This window comes from Taudactylus pleione, unplaced genomic scaffold (assembly GCF_031769625.1).
Source record: "Taudactylus pleione unplaced genomic scaffold, aTauple2 ptg000162l, whole genome shotgun sequence".
Taxonomy (NCBI): Eukaryota; Metazoa; Chordata; class Amphibia; order Anura; family Myobatrachidae; genus Taudactylus; species Taudactylus pleione.
The window spans coordinates 13,316,023-13,342,352 of NW_028284564.1; the positions used below are offsets into that span (position 1 = coordinate 13,316,023).

A 26,330-nucleotide genomic window follows, 5' to 3' on the forward strand; every position below is an offset into this window, starting at 1 on the left:
CATGATTTTACTACTCTCTCATATACCATTATCTTTCTCCAGTCTCTCCTGCCATCCTCCCTCTCGCTACCATTGTAGCCAGCATAGCACTTGTATTTCCCAGCTTGAAGTTTGTGGAAACAAGTAAATATTAACCATACACATTATACTTTACCAGCATAGCGTATGCTCTTCCCAAACATTGCCGTCCACAGGTAAGGAATAGTATTTATTTCTGTGCCCTGAGCCAGCATGTTCAGTGCTGCGATACGGCCTGGAACCCAAGACAACAGGAAGTAAGAAGTCTGGATGTAATGGGATACGCACACCACTACCGAATATGTCAGGAAAGGGTTAACAACAATTCACCTAGGTGGCAATTATACAGTAAGTGTTATTGCAAGTTACTATGACTTTTTTTTTTTATACAAATCCTAGTAAAATACTTCACTAGGGGCCTGATTCAGAGCCGCTCGCTAGGGCGCGATCGCTCGCGGGCGATTGTTGCTCAGAGCGCATGCATTGCAGTGCGCGCGCGCGAACCACTCATAGCGATCGGGATTCGGTCGCTCGCCCAGCACAGCCCAGTGTAATGAGTGACAGGAGAGGCCGTTTGTGGGTGGTAACAGGGGCTGTCCTGTAATAACGGGGGGTTGGAGGTGCGAACGCAGGTGTGCCTGAGTGTTTCAACGCCGTTTCAGAGGTGTGCATAATTAACAGGCAGCGTCATAGTACACGTCACTTGCCTTTTTTTTTACATTGAAATCCTCGCAGAGCTTGCGGTAGAGTAGAGGCAACCACAAGCACTGCGTTTGCTTCCAATGGTCCTCGATGTACCAATGTTTTCATACACTTCCTGGAGATGACGTGTGCTGGTGGGCAGCTCTGCCTACGCTAATGGGCGTACGCTAACACAAAGTGATCACTCGCCAAGACATGGTGGGCATTCTTATGCCTTGGCGAGCGATTGCTTCCCATGCCATCACTTTGAAAAATTTGCATACGCAGGATACGAGCATTGGCATCTAGCAAGCGGCTCTGAATCAGGTCCTAGATCTGAATACATATCAGATAAGTACATTCCTAATTTGTAGATTGAGTCATATTGCAAAAGGAGTCAAAATTCAGCTGGTTTAAATACTCCTTATTAAGGACAAGTTGCCTGGACAGTACTATACTATGCTGCTATTACACTATTCATACTTATCCTTGGTTTGTACTTAGCAGTCAGCTGCTAAAATACTTCCATCTAGCACTACTAACATTAATTAAGCATTGTCTTAAAAAATATAACCTTAAAAACCTGGGTACCCGTACTGTTACATGAAAGTGCTACTAATCATTCTCATGATTATGCAAATTGAGTTTTGTGTCTGGACGGCCATTTTGCAGTGATGCTAAATTCTGGCAATGCAATCAGTTCCACGATTGTTTTGCCATACGGCGCTGTAATTGTAATCAGCATTTTGTGAAACAGAAATCCTTTAAATAGAACAGGGAATATTAGAGTGAATTCATTCTGCTATCTGAGTTAGGAATGAAAGAAGTTAGGACCTCTCTCCACGTTCCACCGGTTAATGCTGCAAAGATTGCCACAAAATGTGGAATGAAGCGAATATTATGCTGAACAGTTTTGAAAATGTTGTTTGTCTCTAGTAACAGTCTTGTATGCTATACTGCGGGTCACTATGGACTTGTTATTGCAATCCCAGGATACATTCCTCTAGTGTTCTGCTCTATATATAGATAAGAAAATGTTTTGTTATCTAGTGATCTTCATGATAAAGCTCAATCTGACAGATCAATCAAAATAAGGAACGTTCTAATTACTTAATGGTACATTTCAAAGTTCTTGTTATGCCATTGAACAATATAAGTTTAAAGATATAACTAAGTCTTCACATCATATTTTGTCACCTTTGAACCTTCAGTAAAAGAGTTTGTTATCACTGCTTCTTATCAACACAAATTCTCATGCTTCATTGAGTTAATAATGATCAAACAATGCTTGATATTACATAATATATCCAAAATGTACATTAACATTGTAGTAGATTGTTAGTATCTTGTTGTAGAGTTCTTTCACTGGAATGAACTACATATTACATTTCATTACATTGTAAGCTCTCACGAGCAGGGCCCTCTACCCTCTTGTGCTTTCCCCTTACTTATACCTTCATCTAATCCTCACTCCCCACTTGGGCACCTATCGCTTGGTTGCTTACGTCCTGTTGCTTATTTGAGTGTTATGATCGCTAATGCAGCAATGTATATAAACCTTGTCCTGCATTGTACTGTACTGTAAGTAACTGGTTTCTTGTTCACTTATTTATGTACTTTGTAAGGCGCTGCGGAACACTTGTGGCTCCATATAAATAAAGGATGATAATAATAATATTTCCCAAATGTCCTACTATTATACAGACTGTCCTTCTTTCAGATCCCAACTTCCTGTGCAGCCCTTAGGAGACCACCTAAGCAAGTGAAGACAACACACAGAGAACAGGCAGCCTGGCCTGAGAGTTCATGCTACAGTCCTCACTCCTAGATATGAGTATTCTCTCACTCACTCACCATAGAGAGCCATCCTGCCTCTTTTGCAGCCCATACCTAGGCTTTTTATTTATTTTGCATCTGTTATATAATTTATTTATTCAGCACTATAACCTTTAACTAGTAATGAAAGTGTCTCTGTAACAGCTGTACTCTATGTTATTTGCATCCATTGCTTAGTTGCCTATGTAATCCATTGTTTCTCGCAAACATAACATGGAACTGCGTTAAAGGCCCTTAATATTTATCACATATCCCATATTCTCTGTGTGTGAAAAGAGATGAAAACTATACATCAAATAACCAGTTTTATGTACGTACAGTATTTGCAGGATTTCAAGAGGCTATTGAAAGACTCCTTATTACCTTGCATGTGTGCCATCTGCCAGTGCGGAACATTGAGTTTTTTGTTATTCCGAAAAGCTAGTGGGAAAATGACAACATCCCCTGCAGCATAGACACCGGGAATGTTTGTCTGCATCATCTGGAGAAAAGAAAATGTTGTATTTTAAGAGTTATACTTGTTCATGTCACATGGAATTATTTGATTGCAATTAATGTATCCAGTATAATCTATGCTAACTTCTTCCATGACCTATTATCCAGTTTTCAGTCTCATCACTCCACAAAAGCTACCCTCACCAGTGTCATTGATGACCTCCTCACAGCCAAAGTGAAAGACCACTTCCCTACTCTCTTACTAATCAGCCTCACAGCAGCATTCTACACCACTGACCACCCACTGCTCCTACATATCCTCCATACCTTAGGCCTCTGTAACTTAGATCTCTTCTGATTCAACTCCTACTTGTCAACCGCTCTTTCCCTGCCTCTACACCCACTTCTACCTCTCCTCCACTTCCCCTTCCCGGAGATCTGGATTAGGGCTTTGGGAGGCCCGGGGCACTTAAGTCTGGGGAGCGCTAAAGAGCAACATTTGAGATACAGGGATTGACCCTTGTGCTTGTACCTTCAGCGTGCACACAAAACGGGGGCATGGCCACGTGTTACACCCCCTGTTTTGCATCATGCTAGGGGAGTGCACAGCTCTTTACAAGCTGCTGGGCTCCATTTTATCCCACCATACGAGACACTACGGCCCATGGATGGGATGGCGGGACAGTTCTGCCAAAATCATGCATACATACAAACACATAAATACAGCCATGCACATATAGATATACATAAATACAGTCACAAACACACACATACATACAGCCACACACATTTAAACACACAGGCCCTAACTGTGTGGTGTTTGTATATTCTCCTTGTGATTGTGTGGGTCTCCTCCAGGTGCTCCGGTTTCTTCTCACGCTTCAAAAATATTTTTTAATTAGTGAATTTTTCAACAAAATCAAAGAGTTTTTTAAGTGTGTTATTAAAATAAGGTTATTTTAGTTATAGAATCATAAGCCAATGGATTGAAGTACTTAATATTGACCTTAGAATATGCTCTACAGTAGTGCATGTAGGGGGGAGGGTTCAAAGTACCCAGATACCCCCCCCCTGATCAGTACTGGAAGACAGACTCTCCATCTACAGCTCCAACTAGAGGATAGCTCTTATTAGCCGGCCAGGCGCAGAAGTTGAGTGCAGTACTGCCAGGTGCCACTAGATCTCCGTTTGTGCTGTCACATCTGCCAGAAATCGGACCTGCAGTGCTGACCACAAACTGAAAGCTGAGGTGACTGAGGGATAGCATGCAGCGTGGGGGAGAGACCTGACAGAGGGATTCCAGAGATCCCATTCAGGAGGATCAATAGCTGGGATCCTACAGAGGTTTTGATTTTGTATGTGATCTACCTGCAGTCTCGCACTCTCTGGGGGGTTTCTACATCTATCTACAGTGTCTTACTCTCTGGGGGGGGGGGTCTACATATATCTACCTACAGTGTCTCACTCTCTGGGGGGTTTCTCTATCTATCTATCTATCTCACTCTCTGAGGGGTTTCTACATCTACAGTATATATCTATCTACAGTCTCACTCTCTGGGGGGCTTCTACATCAATCTATCTATCTACAGTCTCTCACTTTCTGGGGGGTTTCTACATCTATTTATAGTCTCTCACTCTCTGGGGGTTTCTATATCTCTCCATCTACAGTATCTCACTCTCTGGGGGATTTCTACATCTATCTATCTACAGTATCTCACTCTCTGGGGGGTTTCTACATCTATCTATTTACAATCTCTCACTCTCTGGGGAGTTTCTACATCTATTTATCTACATATCTATCCATCTACAGTCTCTAACTCTGGGGGGTTCTATATCTATCTATCCATCTATTTATTTATCTACAGTGAATCACTCTTTGGGGGGTTTCTACATCTATCTACAGTGTCTCACTCTCTGGGGGGTTTCTACATCTATCTACAGTGTCTCACTTTCTTGGGGGTTTTTACAACTATCTATCTAAAGTCTCTCACTCTCTGGGGGGTTTCTACATCTATCCATCAATCTCTCTATCTACAGTCTCTCACTCTCTGGGGCGTTTCCTCATCTATCTATCTATAGTTTCTCCCTCTCTGGGGGGTCTCTACATCTATTAATCTACTAATCTATCTATCTATAGTCTCCAACTCTCTGGGGTTTTTTATATCTATCTATCCATCTATTTATCTATCTACAGTGTCTCACTCTCTGGGGGGTTTCTACAACTATCTATAGTGTCTCACTTTCTGGGGGGTTTCTACATCTATCTATCTACAGTTTCTCACTCTGGGGGGGGGTTTCTAAATCTATCTACAGTCTCTCACTCTCTGGGGGGTTTCTACATCTCCGCCATTTGGGCCTCAAGGTCCTTGCAAATACAGCAAGGCCTTTTGGACCTTGTTGGATGTTGCCTTATAATGCTGGTTGCAAAGGGGCCCCCCCATAACAGTTCAAGCTTCAGAACCCCAAAAATGTAGATCCGCCACTGATTGGCTCCCAACAAAAATTAACCTTAGGGCGGTATTCAATTAGTTTTGCACCCACAATAAAGTTTTGCATGCAGGACTTTTTCGCCTACATCACGTCTTTTGGCCGCGGAAACTCATCGTGCGCGTCCCCGCTATTCGCCCTATTCAAATCCAAAAGACACGAAACCGGCAACACGCGAAGTCAGAACAGGCGGAACGTTATGTCAGAATCGGGTAATCAGCTTTTAGAATGTAAGCTCTTGCGAGCAGGGCCCTCTACCCTCTTGTGCTTCTCCTTATTTTACTTTCATCTACTTCTTACTCCCCACTAGGGTACCTAACACAGGGTTGCTTATGCTCTGTTGCTGATTTGGGTGTTATGGTCACCAATGTATCAATGTATCAATGTATTTTATCCATGTCCTTGTCCTGCATTGTATTGCACTGTAAATCACTTTTTTGGTTATGTACTTTGTAAGGCGCTGCAGAACACTTGTGGCGCCATATAAATAAACAATAATAATAATAATATTACAGAGATAAGTTTCCGACAGGCAAAAAGTCGCAATTGGGGATACATTTTCACGGATCTCGGCCTTTCGCGTCTAATTGAATACGGCCCTTATGTGTGTAAGTGTGTGCATGTACTTGTGGTAGGGATTATAGATTGGAAGCTCCAATCGGGCAGGGACTGATGTGAATAGACAAATATTCTCTGTAAAGTGCTGCAAAATATGTGTGCGCTATATATAGAACTGATAATAATAAATAAACACAGTCAAATACATACAGTAACACATTTATACACATACAGATGTGTCCACATACACCTTACCTCCGAGTGCTACAAGTCGCGTTAATCATAACGCGTGAGTGCCGTGTGACTCAGTAGCACAGTGTCTTTTTGTGGGACTTTCTACCTTCAAATGCATCTTATTCACAAAGTGATGTGAATAGGGCACACAAGCAGCTTCTGCTGATTAAAATACAGCGGCTGTGACACTGTAACGGTTCATTTCACATGCAGATACACCTGCAGTCGCACACAGAATATAGGTATGACACATATCATTTTAATCAGCAGAAGCTGCTTGTGTGTCATATTCGCATCACTTTGTGAATAAGACGCGTCTGAAGGTAGAAAGTTGCACAAAAAGACATTCAGCACTACCGAGTCAAACCACAGCATTTCGAGACTAGAAGTACTGTTTAACACGCAAGGAAGTAAGATGTATGTGTATACATCTGTACGTATAGACACATGTACACATACCTACTGTCACACACATAATCACATACCTAGACACACATACATACAGTCACATACATAGTACATACACACAGTCACACACACAGTCACACACATATATACATACATACAGTCACACATATACAGACAGACAATATAGTTCCCCCATTCAACCCCCACCTTACCTTACAGGCTGGAGAATCTCCCTCCCTCTACATTTACATTTTTCCAGCTCTGCACTGCAGCTATAATCAAAGGCTTGTGGTCCCCTGAGAGAGAGGGCCCAGCAGGTACGTGCCCCCATTGCCCCCCCCCCCCCCTTCTCTTTGATCTGGCTCTACATTCCTGTCAGAGTCTCTCAATACTCTTTTCTTGGCCTCCTACTCTTCTTCTACACCTCATCCTTGGTGAAGTGATCAGTACCTTCTGCCTCAATTACCGCGTCTATGCCACTGATACCCAAATTTACCAACCTCTATCTGATCTCTCCCTTCTGATCCTCTGGCTTGTCACTGCCTGCCTATGGTCCGTCTCCTCATAGGTGTCACAATGCTATCTAGATATCAATATATCACAAACCTGGAGTTTGATAGCAGTAATATAATAACTATTTTATCATTTAACCAAAGCTAAACTAAGTCATTATTATGCTTGTGCAGTGTGGACAGGCCTCTGCGTCTAGTGATGACCGAATATGAAGAGCATGAGCCAGGTGCATCACTGATCCGTTGTGTGTAATCGGCGCCCCTTAGTTCTGCAGCAATATATTCCTTTGTCTGAGGTGTGTACCCGTGGCTTCTCATCTGCTGCAAAACTACAACTCCCAGCATGGCGCATTAGGAGAGAGTTTGTTCATTGACACTAATTACAATGTTACCCCCATGGAGTTCAGGGAGAGTAAGTTATTCTCGTGCATTATCATTGCTCCGCCACCTCTGGGACTGATTCAGAACTGCACGCAGTGCCGATGCCACACGGAAGTGGCCGATGTTTTCAGTCTGCGCATGTGTCTTTGTCACACTGCGCACATGTCCTGATGGTTACCACTCTATGCCGCAGAGCGAATTTGGATGCATGAGCTGGGGATTTCCACAGGTGTTCCTGGGAGATAACATGGGGGTGGTTAGCTAGACGCGGGTGTATCGTGTACAGCGCCTGTATCTAGCAACACAGTTGCACTGACAGCAGCGGCCATGTTCAAAATGAGATTCTGTGCCTCCATAGGGTGCAATCTCCGGTGTTGTGCGTCTTAATACGCACAGTGACAAATTAGTACCACAGCCAATGGGCATCTCTGTAGGAAGACCCTCGGCTGTGGCATTAGCATAAAAAACGAATTAGCGGCTGCGGCAAAAGACGCTGCCGTGGCTGAAACTGCGTTCACGTCTGAATCGGGCTCTCTGTGTGATGCTGCTATTTGTGCCCTAACAGTGACCACCTGCATCTATCTATCCACAAACTCATGGCCAAAAATAACATCATTAGGGAGGATAGGTTCCTGTGATATTTCTGAGTTGTTAATTATTTGGGATCTGTAAGGAACTACAGAAAGGGTTCTATACAGAGAAGTCCTGATGATCTAGTTTTTTATTCAATAATTAACCTGGGTACACACCTTTTCCATCAGCGGCTGATCAGGTTAAAGTCTCCCGATCAGAGGAGCAGTGTGTCTCCAGCATGACCCCCTGTCAGCTGCCACAGACATGGAACAGTATGTACAGGCCGACAAATATTACACAGAACATAAAATGTAACCTCCCAGTTATCGGCTAACACTCCTGTAACGGTATAGCATACACACCAATCCAATCGTCTTCTCGATCATCCAATATTGGGTGAACGGACCAAGGATTGTATAGGTGTGTACCCAGATTTAGAGGAACCGTACCTGTAATCCAGCAATTAAGTCCCGGAGTCTGGTGTCTCCCCACAGTATATTCTGAGGGGCTCAATCTACCAATCAGCATGAGAAACCAGTTGTGTATAGAGAATTATTACTTTTTATACAGCCCTAAAACACATCCTTTTATCGTTGTACATGTATCCTGTGCCCAACGGTGACTACATGCTCACTACACTGTATAAACACACAACATGCTGAACATGCATTCAGTGCAAACACAAACATTATGCCCAGGACTTAGTACAAACTCATATTATTCATTATTTTACACAACCAACAAAATTCAAAGTGACCATAATTGAAGTTTCCCTCTTCAAAGCTGTTAGTTGCTCTAATAGGGGGAATGCCATCAAATTTAGAAGTATACTATTCAAGGCATATAAGGTGCCAGATTTTATCTGTATGTGCAGCCACACACTACATAAATCTGCTTACAGTAGTTGCAATGGTTTAAACTAACAGTTACAACTAGCTAGAATTATAAGGAGCATGAGCAAATAACTTGTGTGTTTAGTGTCGGACTGCAGTCAGTATATGAGGTTGGGAGTTTAAATCCTGTGTGTGGTATGCTGAGAATTATCTAATTTAAATACCGGGGGATTTAACTAAAGGTGCACATAGCTCCTGTAAGACAGGCTTAGTTGCCGGACATGAGAGCCAATCAAATGAGCCTGCCTACCCTCAAACCCCCCCCCCCCCCCCCTCCAATACATCTGTAGAACATCAGAAAAAAAAATTGCAATGGTGATGAAACATTGGCTCATCACAATTGCAGGGTTAGCCATTGGCTGTTGGAATCAAGCCATTCAATGGTCCAATGAAACATCATTCAGTTCCCATGGGGCAGACAGGTTGTGGCCTGCATTAGCAAAATGTAAACATTCAGAAACAAATATTGCATTCAACAGTTTGTTTCTATGGTTACAACAATTTGGATATTACATTTTAAACATTAAAGCTAGGTATAGTGCATCCGGAAAGTATTCACAGCGCGTCACTTTCTCCACATTTTATTTATGTTACAGCCCTATTCCAAAATGGAATAAATTAATTTTTCTTCTCAATATTCTACACACGATACCCATAATGACAACGTGTAAAAAGTTTTTTTTAGATTTTTGCAAATTTAATAAAAAAAAACTAAGAAATCACATGTACATAAGTATTCCCAGCCTTTGCTCAATACTTTGTTGAAGTACTTTTGGTACAATTACAGCCTCAAATCTTTTTGAATATGATGCCACAAGCTTGGCACACCTATCTTTGGGCAGTTTTGCCCATCCCTCTTTGCAGCACCTCTCAAGCTCCATCAGGTTGGATGGGAAGCGTCCGTGCACAGCCATTTTCAGATCTCTCCAGAGATCTTCCATCGGATTCAAGTCTGGGCTCTGGCTGGGTCACTCAAGGACATTCACAGAGTTGTCCTGAAGCCACTCCTTTGATATTTTGGCTGTGTACTTAGGGTCGTTGTCCTGCTGAATGATTAACCGTCGCCCCAGTCTGAGGTCAAGAGCGCTCTGGAGCAGGTTTTCATCCAGGATGTCTCTGTACATTGCTGCATTCATCTTTCCCTCTATCCTGGCTAGTCTCCCAGTTCCTGCCACTGAAAAACATCCCCACAGCATGATGCTGCCACCACCATGCTTCACTGTAGGGATGGTATTGGCCTGGTGATGAGCAGTGCCTGGTTTGCTCCAAACACAACGCCTGGCATTCACGCCAAAGAGTTCAATCTTTGTCTTTCATGGTCTGAGAGTCCTTCGGGTGCATTTTGGCAAACTCCAGGTGGGCTGCCATGTGCTTTTTACTAAGGAGTGGCTTCCGTCTGGCCACTCTACCATACAGGCCTGATTGATGGATTACTGCAGAGATGGTTGTCCTTCTGGAAGGTTCTCATCTCTCCACAGAGGAATGCTGTAGCTCTGACAGAGTGACCATCGGGTTCTTTGTCACCTCCCTGACTAGGGCCTTTGTCCCCCGATCGCTCAGTTTAGACGGACAGCCAACTCTAGGAAGAGTCCTGGTGGTTCCGAACTTCTTTCATTTACGGATGATGGAGGCCACTGTGCTCATTGAAACCTTCAAAGCAGCAGATATTTTCTGTACCCTTCCCCAGATTTGTGCCTCGAGGCAATCCTGTCTCGGAGGTCTACAGATAATTCCTTGGACTTCATGCTTGGTTTGTGCTCTGACATGCACTGTCAAGTGTGGGACCTTATATAGACAGGTGTATGCCTGCCAAAATCATGTCTAATCAACTGAATTTATCACAGGTGGACTCCAATTAAGCTGTAGGAACATCTCAAGGATGATCAGTGGAAACAGGATGCACCTGAGCTACAAAAAAAAAGATTTGAGGCTGTAATTGCTACCAAAAGTACTTCAACAAAGTATTGAGCAAAGGCTGTGAATACTTATGTACATGTGATTTCTTAGTGTTATTTCTAATTAAATTTGCAAAAATCTCCAAAAAACTTTTTACACGTTGTCATTATGGGGTATTGTGTGTAAAATTTTGAGGACAGAAATGAATTTATTCCATTTTGAAATAAGGCTGTAACATAACAAAATGTGGAAAAAGTGACGCGCTGTGAATACTTTCCGGATGCACTGTACACACTAAAAGATCTGGCTGGCTGGAACAAAAATCTGGTAATGTATGGGAGTAAATGACAATTGACCATTTGCTCCCAAACTCTGGAAAATTATTGTTCAGACAAATTGGTTAAATCAAACGGATTCTACCAATTTGTCTGAATGACCATTATTGTCTGTTTTCCAGTGTGTACCTAGCTTAAGACACAACTCTGGTAACACAGAACAAATTGTATGTTAGTCTACAAAAAACAAACAATGTTACCTTGTTAACGGGAATGTATCCTTTGGCATCAATGGTAACCCCACTCTGTCTTAGAAATCCAGTAGTAGGACTCGCACCTAAAATAAGATATGTTTTGCTGTTATTAGTTGTATGCTTATTTATTTGGGTTGAGAACGTAATTCCGGCGCTGATATTGGCGGCGGTCAGAATCCCGGCAGCGTAATCCCAACGGCGGAAATCCATATGCATACAGATAAGTATCCTAACCCTTCCCTTATCCTAACCCACCTTTCCCGCAGCCTAACCCTAACCCTCCCTTCCTGCAGCGTAACCCTAACTGCCACCTTTCCTCAGCCTAATCCTCCCTTCCTGCAGCCTAACCCTAATTGCCCCCATCCTCGGCCTAACTCTAACCCTCCCGAGCCTAACTCTAAATGTCCCCATTCCTCAGCCTAACCCTAACCCTCCCCTCCTGCAGCCTAACCCTAACTGCTGCCCTTCCTCAGCCTAACCCTAACCCTCCCCTCCTGCAGCCTAACCCTCCAGCCCCCTTCCCCAGCCTAACCCTAACCCTCCCCTCCTGAGCCTAACTCTAACTGTCCCCATTCCTCAGCCTAACCCTAATGGTGGGTACACACTGGGCGATATTACTGAGCGACTGCACGATTACAACATCGTAATCGTGCAATCGCTCAGTAATCGTGCACAAATCATGCACTTTTATGTCGGAAACGACCAGCGATACGCACTCCCGCTGGTCGTTTTCGACATTGTCCATCGCCTGAACATGCAGCACAATCTGACGATAACGACAGATTGGCATGTTCAGGAATGATGGACAGTGCCTGCACTGAATGACTGATCGTTCAGTGCAGACACTACAGGGGATCAGGAACGACAGTACGATTACGATGTCGTAATCGTACTGTCTTTCCTGATTGCCTAGTGTGTACGCACCTTAACCCTCCCCTCCTGCAGCCTAAGCCTAACTGCCCCTTCCTCAGCCTAACCCTTACCCTCCCCTCCCGCAGCCTAACCCTACCCCTAGTGTCTAACCCTAACTGCTAACCCTAAACTTAACTCTAATATTGACCGTCGGGATAGCAGCAGTCGAGATCCTGGAGCCGGGATTCTGTTCGCTGATATTGGCTGTGCCAGGATGGTGACTACATCCCATTTATTTGGTGTGCAGCAGGCATCCTACGTAAATGCATTGCTGTTATACTAAGTTTTCATGAAAAGCAATGTCATAGCTTTGGTTATTATTATTGGCAACAGTGTTTCAGTTCTGCAAATCAATCTTACACAGCTCTATTCATCAATGTCCCTGCTACACTGAGACAGATAAAAGTTGAATCCTATTATAACAAAACAATATAAGGTTGCATTTAGAATCCTGCTGTTCACTGACACCCAGCACAAAAGTTTTCCTAAACAGTATTATTATTATTATTATTATTATTATTATTATTATCCTTTATTTATATGGCGCCACAAAGGTTCCGCAGCGCCTTACACAGTACATAAATGAGCACACAAGAAAAACAGTTAATAGTAATACAAAACAATGCAGGACAAGGACAAGGTTATAAACTCAGCTGCAAAACACAAGCAGCAGGACATGAGCAACCAGGTGTTAGGTGCTGTTGTGGGGAGTTAGGAGTAAATGATACTATAAGTAGGGGGAGGAGAAACACGTGAGGATGAGGGCCCTGCTCGTGAGAGCTTACATTCTAAAGGGGAAGGGCAGACAGACAGGGACGACACAGAGGGGTAGATAGTGAAGAAGGAGCATGGAGCAGTGGGTTAGGATATGTGCTGCGGAATGTGTGTGTATTAGATGACCTGATGTTATGTAAAAATTAAGTCATTCATACATCTATCTCTATGATAGAAAATAGATTGTTTGTGTTATTTACATGAGAGATGTACAAAGTAAAGTAGAAGCACTTTAATTTGTGTGTTACATTTTAGCATCTATATACAGCCTGACAAGAAATGCAGCTATTATGGGACTGTCCCGCCATCCTAATACAGTAGTGACTACTTTAGTTCCAGCTGCTGGGTGCTATGCCATGCTCCTGTGAGTGGGTGCATCTCATGCTAGACCCACTCACAAATGGGTGCAGCCATAAATGATGTGGTCCCACAGGATGTTGCAGTACCCGGGCCCAGAATTTCTCTTGGCAGCCCTGGAGGTGACAGACAGAACGAGGAGGGAATGGGGCTTAGTAGTGGGGTAACAAGACCATGGAGGGAGGTGGTTGAGAGTGGAGGTATAGGAGAGGTGGGGGAAAGAAGCAGAGGGTTGGAAGCAGACTGATGAGAGAAAAAAAAAGGAAGAACAGCAAGTGGAGGAAACAGGAGGGGGAAGAGAGGGATGGATAAAGTAGAGGATTATGTGGACATAGAATATGGGGGTTGTGTGAAGTAAGGGTGTTCATGCTGTGGACAAGGTAATAATTGAGATGTAAACTGGAGTGGAGGCTGTGAGATATAGAGTCAGTGTGGATTAAAGTTGTTAAATGTTCAAAAAAACATGGAAAGAACAGTGCTGCTAATGTATGAGCACAGCTCCAAAAGTGATATATAAAGGAGAGGTATGTGAGTAGTGGGTGTAGGAATTAGTTTTTAAACAAATGATTAAAGTGGATAGATGTGACACAATTGGAAAAAGCAATACAAAATGAATGAGGACAAAATTACAATGTACCCGAGCTGATCCAGTCTGAGGTGTTCTGATCAACAAAGATCAATCAACAAGAGCAGCACACAGACAGGGGAGCACTTGCAGTGTCCAAGCAGTGAGTGCAGTAAGTAGTTGCCTGGATATGCATACAGCAGAAGATGTTGATTTTGTTCATTCACATAAGTATGTTGCTTCTTGTTGTTCAGAAATTGTTCTGGTTTTGAGTTTCATTTCCCTCAGTTTTCCTCCAGTTTAACTCCAGCGTAACTCCGACTTAGTTATCAAATTGTATTTACACTTATAATCAGAACACTTGGAATCTTAACACAGACTATGGCAGCCACCGGCTATGCAGCCTGTGGGAGCAGTAAGTTTGCAATACTATAATGTCAAGCTTACTAAGCTAGAGGAAACATATGTTAATGATCTTCATCATCACCATTAGTGTGTTTTTGTCATGTTTATGAAGTTCAAAAAATCAAGACAACACAGCCAGCTGTACCATTAGGCTAATGACACACAAGCACCTTTTAGCTCTAGAAACTTCACATGTACTGTCTATTTGCTAGGACATGGCAGACAATGTAAATACCAATTCCAGGCACTCTAGCAGTGATGTACTCTATGACTTCCACATGTCTGTGTGCCAGTAAGAGAATTAGAACCTGGATAGGGGAGGCTTTTAAAGAGCTTCTGACTAGTACCTCTTTTCCACCAAAAACCCGGGTCCGACCTGGGTTTTCAGACATGGTGCCAACCCAGGTCAGACACCGTTTACACAGCACCATCGATCTGGGTTACTCCCAGGTCAGCCCCGTTCACACTGAACCTGGGTCTGCCCTGCTAAACTTGTGAGGTCATAAAAAGTGGGAGGTGACTACTCCTCAACCACCAATCAGCTCATTTTAGGCATGACCCAGGTTAGATAACCCGGGTTGCGCCGACACTGCACCATTACCCGAGTCCTTCCTGGGTCCGACCCTAGTAGCTACCTGGGTTGGATTGCCGGGTCACTTGACCCAGGTTATTTTTCAGGAACCCTTTTACACTGAGCTGCAACCTGGGTAGACCCAGCAAAAGCCCAGGTTTTTGCTCTGGTGTAAAAGGGGTATTAGTCTCACCGTTCCCCAGGAAATTAATTGCTTGAGACAGTGAATTCTTCTATTTTAACTTAAGCAAGATAATCTGAAGATATCCTAGGTCTAATTATAAAGAAATATTAAGCACCTTGACCATGCAGACCAAATCCTATCCCTTACCTAACATTACTTACCCCATCCATAACAATACACATAACAAAATCCCAAACCCCAAGTCCTCACTGTAAACCTAGCTCAAGCTCTAAACCTATCTGTAGATGAGCAATGCCCTTGTTTCTCCAAATTTAGAAATTGAAGAAAAAGAAATAAGAAAAATGTGTGCGTGTATGGAAATGTGTGCCATAGAAACCAACTTACAGTTGGCATAATGAAAGCAAACATTTGACTAGTAGTGGGCAATGCAACCATGTTATATGTACAAATAATGTGATCTTTGCTACATGCCAAATAAAGTCTCACGGTTGCCTGGTCACAGCACAATGATGCAGCATTATACATCAGCACTATTTACACTGCAGACATTACAGTGCAACAATATTCTCCTGCATTAGTCTTACCTATTCCAATGACACACACATCAGCTCGGAGAACTTTCCCACTCTTCAGCACTACTTCTTTCAGCTGAAAATCAAGTTATTCTATTAGTGCATCCAACACTGTGAGCAGAGACATTTACTCAAATATACTGCATCAATTGGAAACTCAGGGTAATACATTGTGGCCAATCTGCAACACCTTGGGTATATTCCACTAGTAGGCTACATTATAGTTCTAGTACTTATTATCCTCACATATACGGTAGTAATGATCTGTGCTTACTCTGTGACACGATCATCTCTGGCTATGGCTCCTCTCTGAGGCTCAGAGGCTGCCTCTCGCCAATGTGTTTACAAAAGAGCTAACGTGGTTCATTTTTTATCCATTAATGCTGTGATTACTAATTAATAAATGCATGGACAAAAATGTGTTTAGGATACATACAGTAAATGAAAGTAAAACACAACCTTATCAATTTTTGTTTATTTCATTAACTTTTTAGAAGATAAAAGAACATTAGGCAGATAAATAAGTAGTTATCCTTCTGTTTAACACACTTCAGTTATGTGATGGGTACCCACAGCTCCCTATCCCTTTGTGACAAGGAAATTGTATGTGAAAAGAAAGATCTACATGTAATTTGGACTTCATTAGTTCACTTCAAGGCTAATGGCAGTACCATACCAGAATATTTCTACACCCTGACCAGCCCCCACCACCCTTGCACATCTGCCGCCCCCAGCACGTGACATCATGACATCATGGATAGGATGCCCCGGGTGCATGCAGAAAGGTGCCCCTCCACGCATCCCACAAGCAGAACACAGGTATTGCCGGGGAATAAATTGTTCTGCCCCCTCGACCATGCACCCTGAGACAACAGCTTCACCAACAACGGTACGGCCCTGACTATTATTCATTGATATTGACATTGTTTTATAATTAAGGAAATATTTTTCACATTTTACTAATCACTTTTAAGATTATTCATTGTGTAATGTAATCAGCACATAAGTGTAGGATGTGCTCCTGTGTATTACTTACCTTTCCTTCTTGTTCTCTTAGTTCAGAAACTTCTGTCTGCATGTAAAACTTCACCCTGTTGTTTTCAAACACCTGAAATACACAAATATGCTCTTATATAGTGACATTTATCAATGATATTGTTGTACTTCACACAAAACCCAGTAGATGGCTGTGGTATTTTTCTATTATTATCTCCTATTATTTGTCATCATTAACAAATATAATATGTACTGTAGGTCCCATAGTTCTATCTATAACATCACTGTAGTGTATATTACTCTTTTTATAAAATAATCTACGAATCAGTTCCACGTAAGGATCTAGGACCTCATTCAGAGTCGGTCGAAGCGGCCGCACGGTCGTACGGGAAAAGGGGCCGGATATTCAAATGATTCCCTCGCAAGTTGCGTCCCTAAGTTCCGATCGGTAGTTGGCCGACCAAGGGGAGGAAGATGTCGGAAGACAAAAAATACGCCCCCTTCTCGTACGCATTGCACGTCATCTCCAGGCATATAAGGATTAATCGAGACAATCGGGAACCATCGGAACTGGTCGTAGAGCTTAAGGTTGACCATACCCTCTCTTAAGCTCTACGATCATGTCAGTGTAAAAACCTCCCATGTCACATGTGCCATGACGCTACTTTGTTAATTATGCACTCCCATAATCCGTATGCACTCCCATAAAATGCCGTTCGCATAATGAGGCACGCCTGCGTTCGGATCTCCACTCCCCCGTTTTCAAGCACCTTCCCCTGTTACCACCCACAAACGCCTCCATCTGTCACTCAAACTACCGACCTGGCTGTGTTCAAGGAGAGAGAAATTTCTGATCGTAGCGGCTAGTTTGAGCACGCGCATTGCAAACTTTACGCATGCTCAGTATAGCGAACATCGGTGGCGTACGACCGTGCGGCCGCTTCGACCGACTCTGAATGAGGTCCCTAATAACTAGACACTGGACGATTGTTTGCTTCTGCACCACCACATTTTGACCACAAGGTGTTGCTGTGCCTTTCTTCAGGTTCCAAAGCAACATATAACTTGTCTTTTGAAAGGAGGAATCGAGTCACCTATAATCCCCCAGCTGCTAACAAACAGGTAACAGTTGCTGCACAAGATGACTCAACCTACCAGTCCTACTGTATGTAATAGAGATGAAAACCTCTACTGAACAGGACCGAAGGGAATAAGTCCATTTTTACAGCAGCTACAATCTGACACAGAATCAACAAAAAGTGACCAAAATCGTGGTACAGTTTGGAAGCACATCAACTAATGTAACAAACTGATCCTTATATAATCACAATGCAAAGGGTCAAAAATCACTTTCTCTTTTCTTTATGTGCACATGAAATGTCATTAATATCTACATACATGTATACATTATTATTTAGAATAATTAAGACCCATCATTAAATCATATTTTGTTGAACGTATGTATCCCCGGAGTTACATTATTATTACATGCAGTGTGTGCAAAGTGTGGCCTCCTATATACAATTTAATGTTCATAAGGTCAATACCTTCATGATTGCTAGTCCAACCTTTTCCCCTAGAAATTTCTTAAAGGGAATGTTCTCCAGTTCTACCACAGAGACGGAGTGAGCTTTCTCACACAGGTAGGCGGCCACTTCCATGCCTACAATAATTCATGCATAGAGAGATAAGTACATCATGGTGAATGAGCTCAGGTAAAGCGATATCACATGACCTATTAGTTTGATATAATCATCACCTAACAAGAGCTAAGCGGTCTCTGAGCATATGAGCAGCTGGGTGATAAAATCTAAATAATGTGTACTTAGAGCTCTGGGTGCAAATGTCTATGGCCTTGAGTAGCTGAAAGTATAATAATGATGTTATTGCAACACAGCAAGTTAGGCTGCATCTCTTGTGTCTAATGCAATAAATACTGCAATATATGTATAACAAGGTATTTCTTCCCTGGAAGGCTCTCCTAGAATATACATACAGTATACATACATTAAATATACATATGTAACATCAATGATAACATATGGAAGGAGATTACGACTTGGAAGACAAAACTCACCCAAGAATGATGCCCCCACAATGACAGCGTTCTTACTGCTTGCCAGTTTCACTACCCTGTTGGCATCTTCAGGAGTTCTTATTGTGAAAACATTGTCCAGTTCTTTTCCTTTACAGGTCAGCGTTTTGGGGCTGTGGAAAATGTTGGAGAGCTTATTACTACCTGTAATGTCTCTACCACATACAGTAGGCCCAGTGCATGTGCCTGAAAGAACAAGTGTAACAAGAAATGGCATGAAACCTCTGTCGGGATCTTGATCCTGTCGGGCAGCCGCTGTCGGGATTTGAACACCTTTTACACAGTGTATTATTTCACTAGCCTGTTTCATCAGAAAGATTCCATCGACTGTGCCAGCAGGAAATATACTGGGCCTTTCAACTTGATTTGTTGTTCCCAAGTGGCCTTAACGAGGCCTTAGAACTAAATTCCATTAGATAGCTTGATATTGTATTCTCCTTTTTTATTCTTTATTTTCCTCATCATCATCTGAGGCATTATATACAACTTATGTTTTAGCCTATTCCATTCCTAGTAGATCCATTCAGGGGTTTATATGTTCCTTTTATATGTTTATTTTAATTTATTTGGTTAATTGGTTGTTACTGTCTTATGTACTATCTCAATAGCAGTCCCTTCATTTATTCATACAGGTCTATTAATAATCTACTTATAGAGTCATCTAAATTTACCATTTCATTTATGATGTTTGTCCCAAGGGGCACTTCCGTTTTATATATTAATTGTTATAGGTCTATCTTTTTTGTATGATGTTCACCTCCCATATGGAAATTTTATGTAGATTATGATATGGGATTTCTTTGCTGATTAAGGCTTACCAGCCTTTGACCCGGTGTTCATGACACCAGCGAGTGTTATGTCATGTCCTGAACACAGGACGCTATGTGTTTCCTTAGTTACAAAGTAAAAGATGACAGGACAGCGTCCAGTGGTACGCAGCGCCATCAGACGCTGCATTCCTCGGACGTTTCTTGTAACCCACTTCCGGGGTTACAGGTCATGTGCTGTTTTCATGGTGATTGGGATAAGATAAACGGAAGCTCCTTCCGAGGTGTGCGTCATACAGAGCCACCATACCAACACTTCCGGACCTGTAATCGAGGTTTGGAACGCAGTAATAGGATTCACACAATATGAAAAAAACACTGGGCTCTGATAATTAAGTGGGAACATATGAGTAACACCTTAGTATATTAAACTCAATTTATTATCTCTAAAAAAGATATTAAAATAATGATAGGACACACATATAAATGACATATGAACACATAATAATCACATAAAGTCAGCTAAGGAAGCTATATAGATTGTGAACAATAAAGGATAATTAAGATTGTGAATATAGATAAAGGAGATGATCAGGCTCCAATATTAGTAACTCAATCCTTAACTAATTGCTATAGATATATTATGACAATCTGTGCCAGAAAGTAAAGCTGCAGCTAAATAGCCAAATTCAGGTGTAATCAGCAATGCATGTAAAATGAGAACATTGACACAGTCTAGCTAGTGGTAGCTCTCCCCTTTAGAAAAAACAGAAGCCTTTGGTGTTATGTCCAACACATGTATCAAAGTCCTGGATACAGTGGGTTATCCCCAATAAATTGTAAACATGAAGAACCACAAGTAAGTCTGTATCAGGAAATAATTGTAAATTCCTGAAATGTGTTGCAGGACACAATCTCTGAGTGTTAAAAACACAGGACCTAGTGTGGCTTAGCGTGGATTCAAGCTGAAAAAGGCTACAGTGCACCCAAGATGCTATCTCTGCCAGTTGAAGGTCCCGGTGGACGTCAGCACACAGACGGAGATTGGTATTATCCCCCAACACGCAGTGCGCTGCAGTACATCTACCTCTGCCGTCGTCACTCTCTGGCTGGCGGTGCTGATCCACGCTAAGCCACACTAGGTCCTGTGTTTTTAACACTCAGAGATTGTGATAGCAGTCTTCACAGGTAAACCTTTGGCCTCCATCATTGTATATACTCTCAGGTACCTACGTTTGTGTCCTGCAACACATTTCAGGAATTTACAATTATTTCCTGATACAGACTTACTTGTGGTTCTTCATGTTTACAATTTGTTGGGGATAACCCACTGTATCCAGGACTTTGATACATGTGTTGGACATAACACCAAAGGCTTCTGTTTTTTCTAAAGGGGAGAGCTACCACTAGCTAGACTGTGTCAATGTTCTCATTTTACATGCATTGCTGATTACACCTGAATTTGGCTATTTAGCTGCAGCTTTACTTTCTGGCACAGATTGTCATAATATATCTATAGCAATTAGTTAAGGATTGAGTTACTAATATTGGAGCCTGATCATCTCCTTTATCTGTATTCACAATCTTAATTATCCTTTATTGTTCACAATCTATATAGCTTCCTTAGCTGATTTTATGTGATTATTATGTGTTCATATGTCATTTATATGTGTGTCCTATCATTATTTTAATATCTTTTTTAGAGATAATAAATTGAGTTTAATATACTAAGGTGTTATTCATATGTTCCCACTTAATTATCAGAGCGCAGTGTTTTTTTCACATTGTTCTTGTAAGTGAGGTTGGCAATCACCTCTAAGTTTCACTGCTGCACTGATAATTGACTCTCTGGCTTAATAGCACTCAGGCTTCTTTCTGTGTGTTCAATAGGATTCACACAGCCCCATTTAATTAAACTGACTCCGTCCTGTCAGCATTACGTGACGAATACGTCATCTGTGAGGAGACGGAATCCTCATGCCTGCTGATCTCACTAATGGAATACACGTGTTTCATTTAGTAAGCTATTTATCTTTATTCTATTTTAATTATTTACTTGCTAAGATTGTGGGTTTGCCTCCCACTGTAAATTGTTATATAGATTGTTTTATATACTGTTGTTGATTTTAACAAAGGATTTGTTACAAATGTATGTTTACATTGTCTTATTTCACTTTTCAATTGATTGATTGAACACAGTTGGATTCACTTTAATGTAGATGAACAGCACTATTTAAGAGCTCTATTGAGTTGTACTCAACCACCTTGAAAAAGCTGCCAATCTGGCTGGGAAACGCGTAGGTGTGACATCCTGACTTTGGCACTAGCACCTTACCTACTGCAGCACTGTGGAGCGCTCATCATTGTGTTTGGCACTATCTGAGTGTGGAGACGGCCAATGGTCCTTGTTTTTAGTAGTTTTTTAATCTGCCTGGGACCTTGAGAGCCTCACCAAAAAGACCTGGTTCCACACCAGTTAACTCATGATTCATTTCGGATAACGCCACTAGCAATCAGCAGAGGAGACCCACAGGTCCATATGTGATAGAAGTATCCAGTATACTGGCCAAGGCACCACAGGAGAACCACTTCGGTCTATGGGTCCTTGCTAGCTATCAGACCCACAACTTTACATATCCACACTGGTAATATTTCAAAAAACTTTTACACTGTAACTTTAACCATTTATTGAACTGTGCTTGGTGCACTGTTCTACTGCGCCTACAAGGGTGTTTTTTTCAGTTTTAAGAGCTTACAATTTTGATATGCATGTCTGAACCGAACATTTTTTGTGCTTTTTATTTATCTATTTTATTTTTTGTGAGTCATTAATGTATTTTAAAAGTAATTTGCTTTATTAAATATATACTAAGAATTTCAATTGGAGCGCTGCTGTGATTATTTCCATTGTTCCACTTAGGAGACCTACTATCTCCTTTTTAGCAGCCGCTTGGTCAAACTACTCCTGACAGCACCTTATTATTTCTATGTTTCAGCAGTGTGTCATAAATTAGCTCAGAACATGGTTTGAAACGTATTAGAATAAACCAACTCACGTGCTTCCAGTGGCGATAAGCAGCTTGTTGTATTCCATTCTAAATCCATCCTTAAAGAGAACCATCTTGTTCTTTGTGTCCACATTGATAACCTGAAATCATTTCTGTACAATGTGAATTTAAGAGAAGTTGAAAGTACAATGTGAAATATTACTTACATTTCGGGGTAAATTTACTAAAGTGAGAGTTTTTAGAAGTGGAGATGTTGCCCATAGCAACCAATTAGATTCTAGATATTAACTTGTAGAAGGTGCTAGTTGATTGTTAAGTAGAATCTGATTGGTTGCTATGGGCAACATCTCCACTCTTAAAAACTCTCACTTTAGTAAATGTACCCCTAAGAGTCATTATAATGAAAAGGGAAACTGGTATTTGTTGTGGGCCCACTAATTACATTAACACACTGGTATATGCATATATAAGGTCAGCTGCTGTTCTACAACAAGGTAAAACTCATAACCCACCATTTTGTGCATTCCTCGAACGAGCAGACAGACACAGACATTGGTTGGGCGGCTTCCTTTAGAGAAATTCATTTTATCATTTCTATTTTTAAATACTTTTACTCTGAATATGCAAAATATTTTACCTAATTACCTAATCAAAATGTCTTACCTGGGTTTCAGTCAGAACCTCAATATCATATGTATGGAAGAATTCCCTGGACCGTAGCAAAATCTGTTCGGCCTGAGAATCCATTGACTGCAATTAAAATCAATCAAATTAGTTGCTGCATTAGTTTAGGATACCCCGCTAAAATGCTATTTCTGTCACTGTGTAGATTATGACTTGAATATACATGGCCATCCAAAACTAGATCAATTCACAGTGCCCTGAAGGATACAGAGTAAAATACACTGTGCTTAAATTGCAAATACATACTTTGCTTAATTTGGATCGATCATACGGTAGATACTTCTCAGATGTACACATTACAATCCTGTCCGAAAAGCCCTCCTGTCTTAATGTTTCTGCACACACCAGGCCAGCAGGTCCTGAAAAAAGTATTTATTTATAAAATAAGAAAATCTAGTATTATTACTAACAAGCAATGCTCTGTACTAGATAGGGTTTACCTGCTCCAATTATAAGAACATTAGTAATGGCTGTGCTATAATTACTGAGCGCTATACACTTTGCCATAACTTTGGTCCTTCTTTGTGACTGTAAAGCCTGTAAAGACAAAAATACATTAATAAACAGATTTACTTCTGACACATAAATGGGAAGACTTGCAGCTAGGTACATAACTGTAATAATGGTAAATAATGTGATACAAACATGAGTAGGGGTAACCATTTTCTGTGCTGAATATGATAATTAGTCAAATCCATTCACTGCAATTAATACCTCTTTTCCACCAAAAACCCAGGTCCGACCTGGGTTTTTGGACATGGTTCCAACCCTGGTCAGACCCATTTACACTGCACCTTTGATCTGGGTTACTCCCAGGTCAGCCCTGTTCACACTGAACTCAGGTCTGCCCTGTTAAACCTGTGAGGTCAGAAAAAGTGGGAGGTGAATGCTCCACAACCACCAATCCGCTCATTTTAGGCATGATCCAGATCAGATAACCTGGGTTGCACCGTTTACACTGCACCATTACCTGGGTCCAACCCTGGTAGCTACCTGGGTTGGATTGCAGGGTCACTTGACCCAGGTTATTTTTCAGGGACCCTTTTACACTGAGCTGCGACCCGGGTAGACCCAGCAAAAACCCAGGTTTTTGCTCTGGTGTAAAAGGGGTATCAGTAACATCACTGAGGACTGCAGGCACAAAGTGCAGTTGTCTCAGAATTAACACTGATGTGCTGAGTACAGGGGACAATAGTGCATAATGAATGGCTCCCTGACTGCAGAACACAGACATGAAAGCAGTGACAGGTCTTTGTGTTAGACCAGTAAGCATTGCATGGGCACTGTGCAGGAGGAGCTTACATCCAGCCGTTCCTAGATATAGGTACCTGTTATGTATGAGACATTTCATTTAACCAATGCAATATTTCCAATTCTTCCTTCCCTTTTGTTAGAGGAATTAGTTATTATGACCATTAAAGTTTATTTATATAGTGCCACCATCTTATGCAGCTCTTTACAGTCAATATTTCATAATCAGCGACTGCAGAAGTGTGGAGAGATGACAGGACGCTACGTACGTTTGTACGCACAGCAGAGTACGTGCCCGAGCAGTACTGAAGCTATACTACTGGCTGCAGGGTGCTGTTCCAGGCACCCTATATGATTGGAGTATGGTAGAAAACTGGGGTATCAGGAGGAACACCCCATGAACGCAAAGTGAATATACACTTTTATTTTCTAAGGACAGGAATGGCCAAACCTGGGCAGACAATTAACAATGAATAGGTGTCTACACGTCACATGTAAGCTATGTGCCAGCAGAGATTACTGTCCATCCTCCATGTCTGTATAAGAGTGTGTAACAGGGACAAGCAAGACAGTGAGTGGAGCCACAGACGGGAGGATCCCAAGTGAAGTGTTACTTCACGTCCGCAATGCTTAAAGGTACTCGGAAGTTGCTCTGTGTGGTGTACTTGGGGCATAATATAAATTGGAGGGGGACATAATAATATTGGAGGCAACACTATGGGGCATAATATCTAAAATTGGGGCACTGTAGGGCATAATATTAATACTGGTGAGGGCTCTGTGGGCAAAATATTAATACTATGGGTATTGTGTTGCATAGTAGGGCATAATAATACTGGGGATGTTGTGTGGCATACTGGAGCAGCACTGTGGGGTTTAATATTAATACTGGGGGCATAATAATACTGGGATATTGTGGGGCATAGTGGAGGGCAATGTGGGCCATACTATTAATACTGGGGACATTGTGTGGCATACTGGGGAAGCATTGTGGGGCATAATATTAATACTGTGGGCATTATGTGGCATAGTGGGGGCACTGTGGGCATAAGATTAATACTGGCTGCATTGTGTGGCATACTGGGGGGCATAATAATAATCGGAGCATTGTTTGGCATACTGTGTTGTATACTCGGGGGAAGTGTGTAACATACTGGGTGCACTGTGTGGCATAATGTTTATACTGGGGGCACTGTGGCATAATGGGGGCACTGTGTGGCATAATGTAATTTTATTGGTAGGGGCTCCCACAAACTTAATCCGACCCTGCATAGGATCCATGATAGCACCCTAAGGTATAATGCATTCCTGGCTGTTACCAAACTGCACCATAGATTGTTTCAGCATAGTTTAAGGTTATACTGACAATGTTATGAATATTTTAAAACAATTACTTGCCTGTTTGCTAGCACGAATATATACTCTTTCCTTCTCTATTTTAACCTGCAAAGCACATACAAACAATATTAATACAAAAGAAATACATAAAAAAACTATTAAATATGTGTTAAGAATATACTTACATTGACTGATTGCTAGTTATCAAAAGCCCTAACTTGCATTACAATGTAATGAATGTACTTGTATGCTGCATTTTGATATATTGGATTTGAAAAACAGCTTTGATGTGAAAAGGCATATTCATTGCAGAGAGTGACCAATAATCCCAAATTCAAGGAACTCTTCTAATCCAATACAGATAACATGCTGCCCATATCACATGGAATGCCCATTACATACTATTCCGCAATCTTTATATCTATCCTTAAAATTAAAATGCTACACTA

The 26,330-nt window shown here is 41.7% G+C and overlaps 1 protein-coding gene across 1 annotated transcript in view; it reads right to left on the reverse strand.

Annotated features, from left to right (window-relative positions):
* The window catches only part of AIFM3 (AIF family member 3), a 114,242-nt gene that overhangs the window by 19,189 nt on the left and 68,723 nt on the right, over positions 1–26,330 (reverse strand). Inside the window, exons 6-17 of the mRNA XM_088475119.1 lie at positions 25,942–25,986; positions 23,733–23,829; positions 23,539–23,651; positions 23,272–23,358; positions 22,657–22,748; positions 18,816–18,946; positions 18,286–18,401; positions 16,779–16,850; positions 15,755–15,818; positions 11,448–11,524; positions 2,899–3,016; positions 155–253 (exon numbers count right to left, since the gene is read on the reverse strand). Coding sequence (XP_088331245.1) covers positions 155–253; positions 2,899–3,016; positions 11,448–11,524; positions 15,755–15,818; positions 16,779–16,850; positions 18,286–18,401; positions 18,816–18,946; positions 22,657–22,748; positions 23,272–23,358; positions 23,539–23,651; positions 23,733–23,829; positions 25,942–25,986 — 1,111 coding nt within the window. The remainder of the gene's footprint in view (positions 1–154; positions 254–2,898; positions 3,017–11,447; positions 11,525–15,754; positions 15,819–16,778; positions 16,851–18,285; positions 18,402–18,815; positions 18,947–22,656; positions 22,749–23,271; positions 23,359–23,538; positions 23,652–23,732; positions 23,830–25,941; positions 25,987–26,330) is intronic.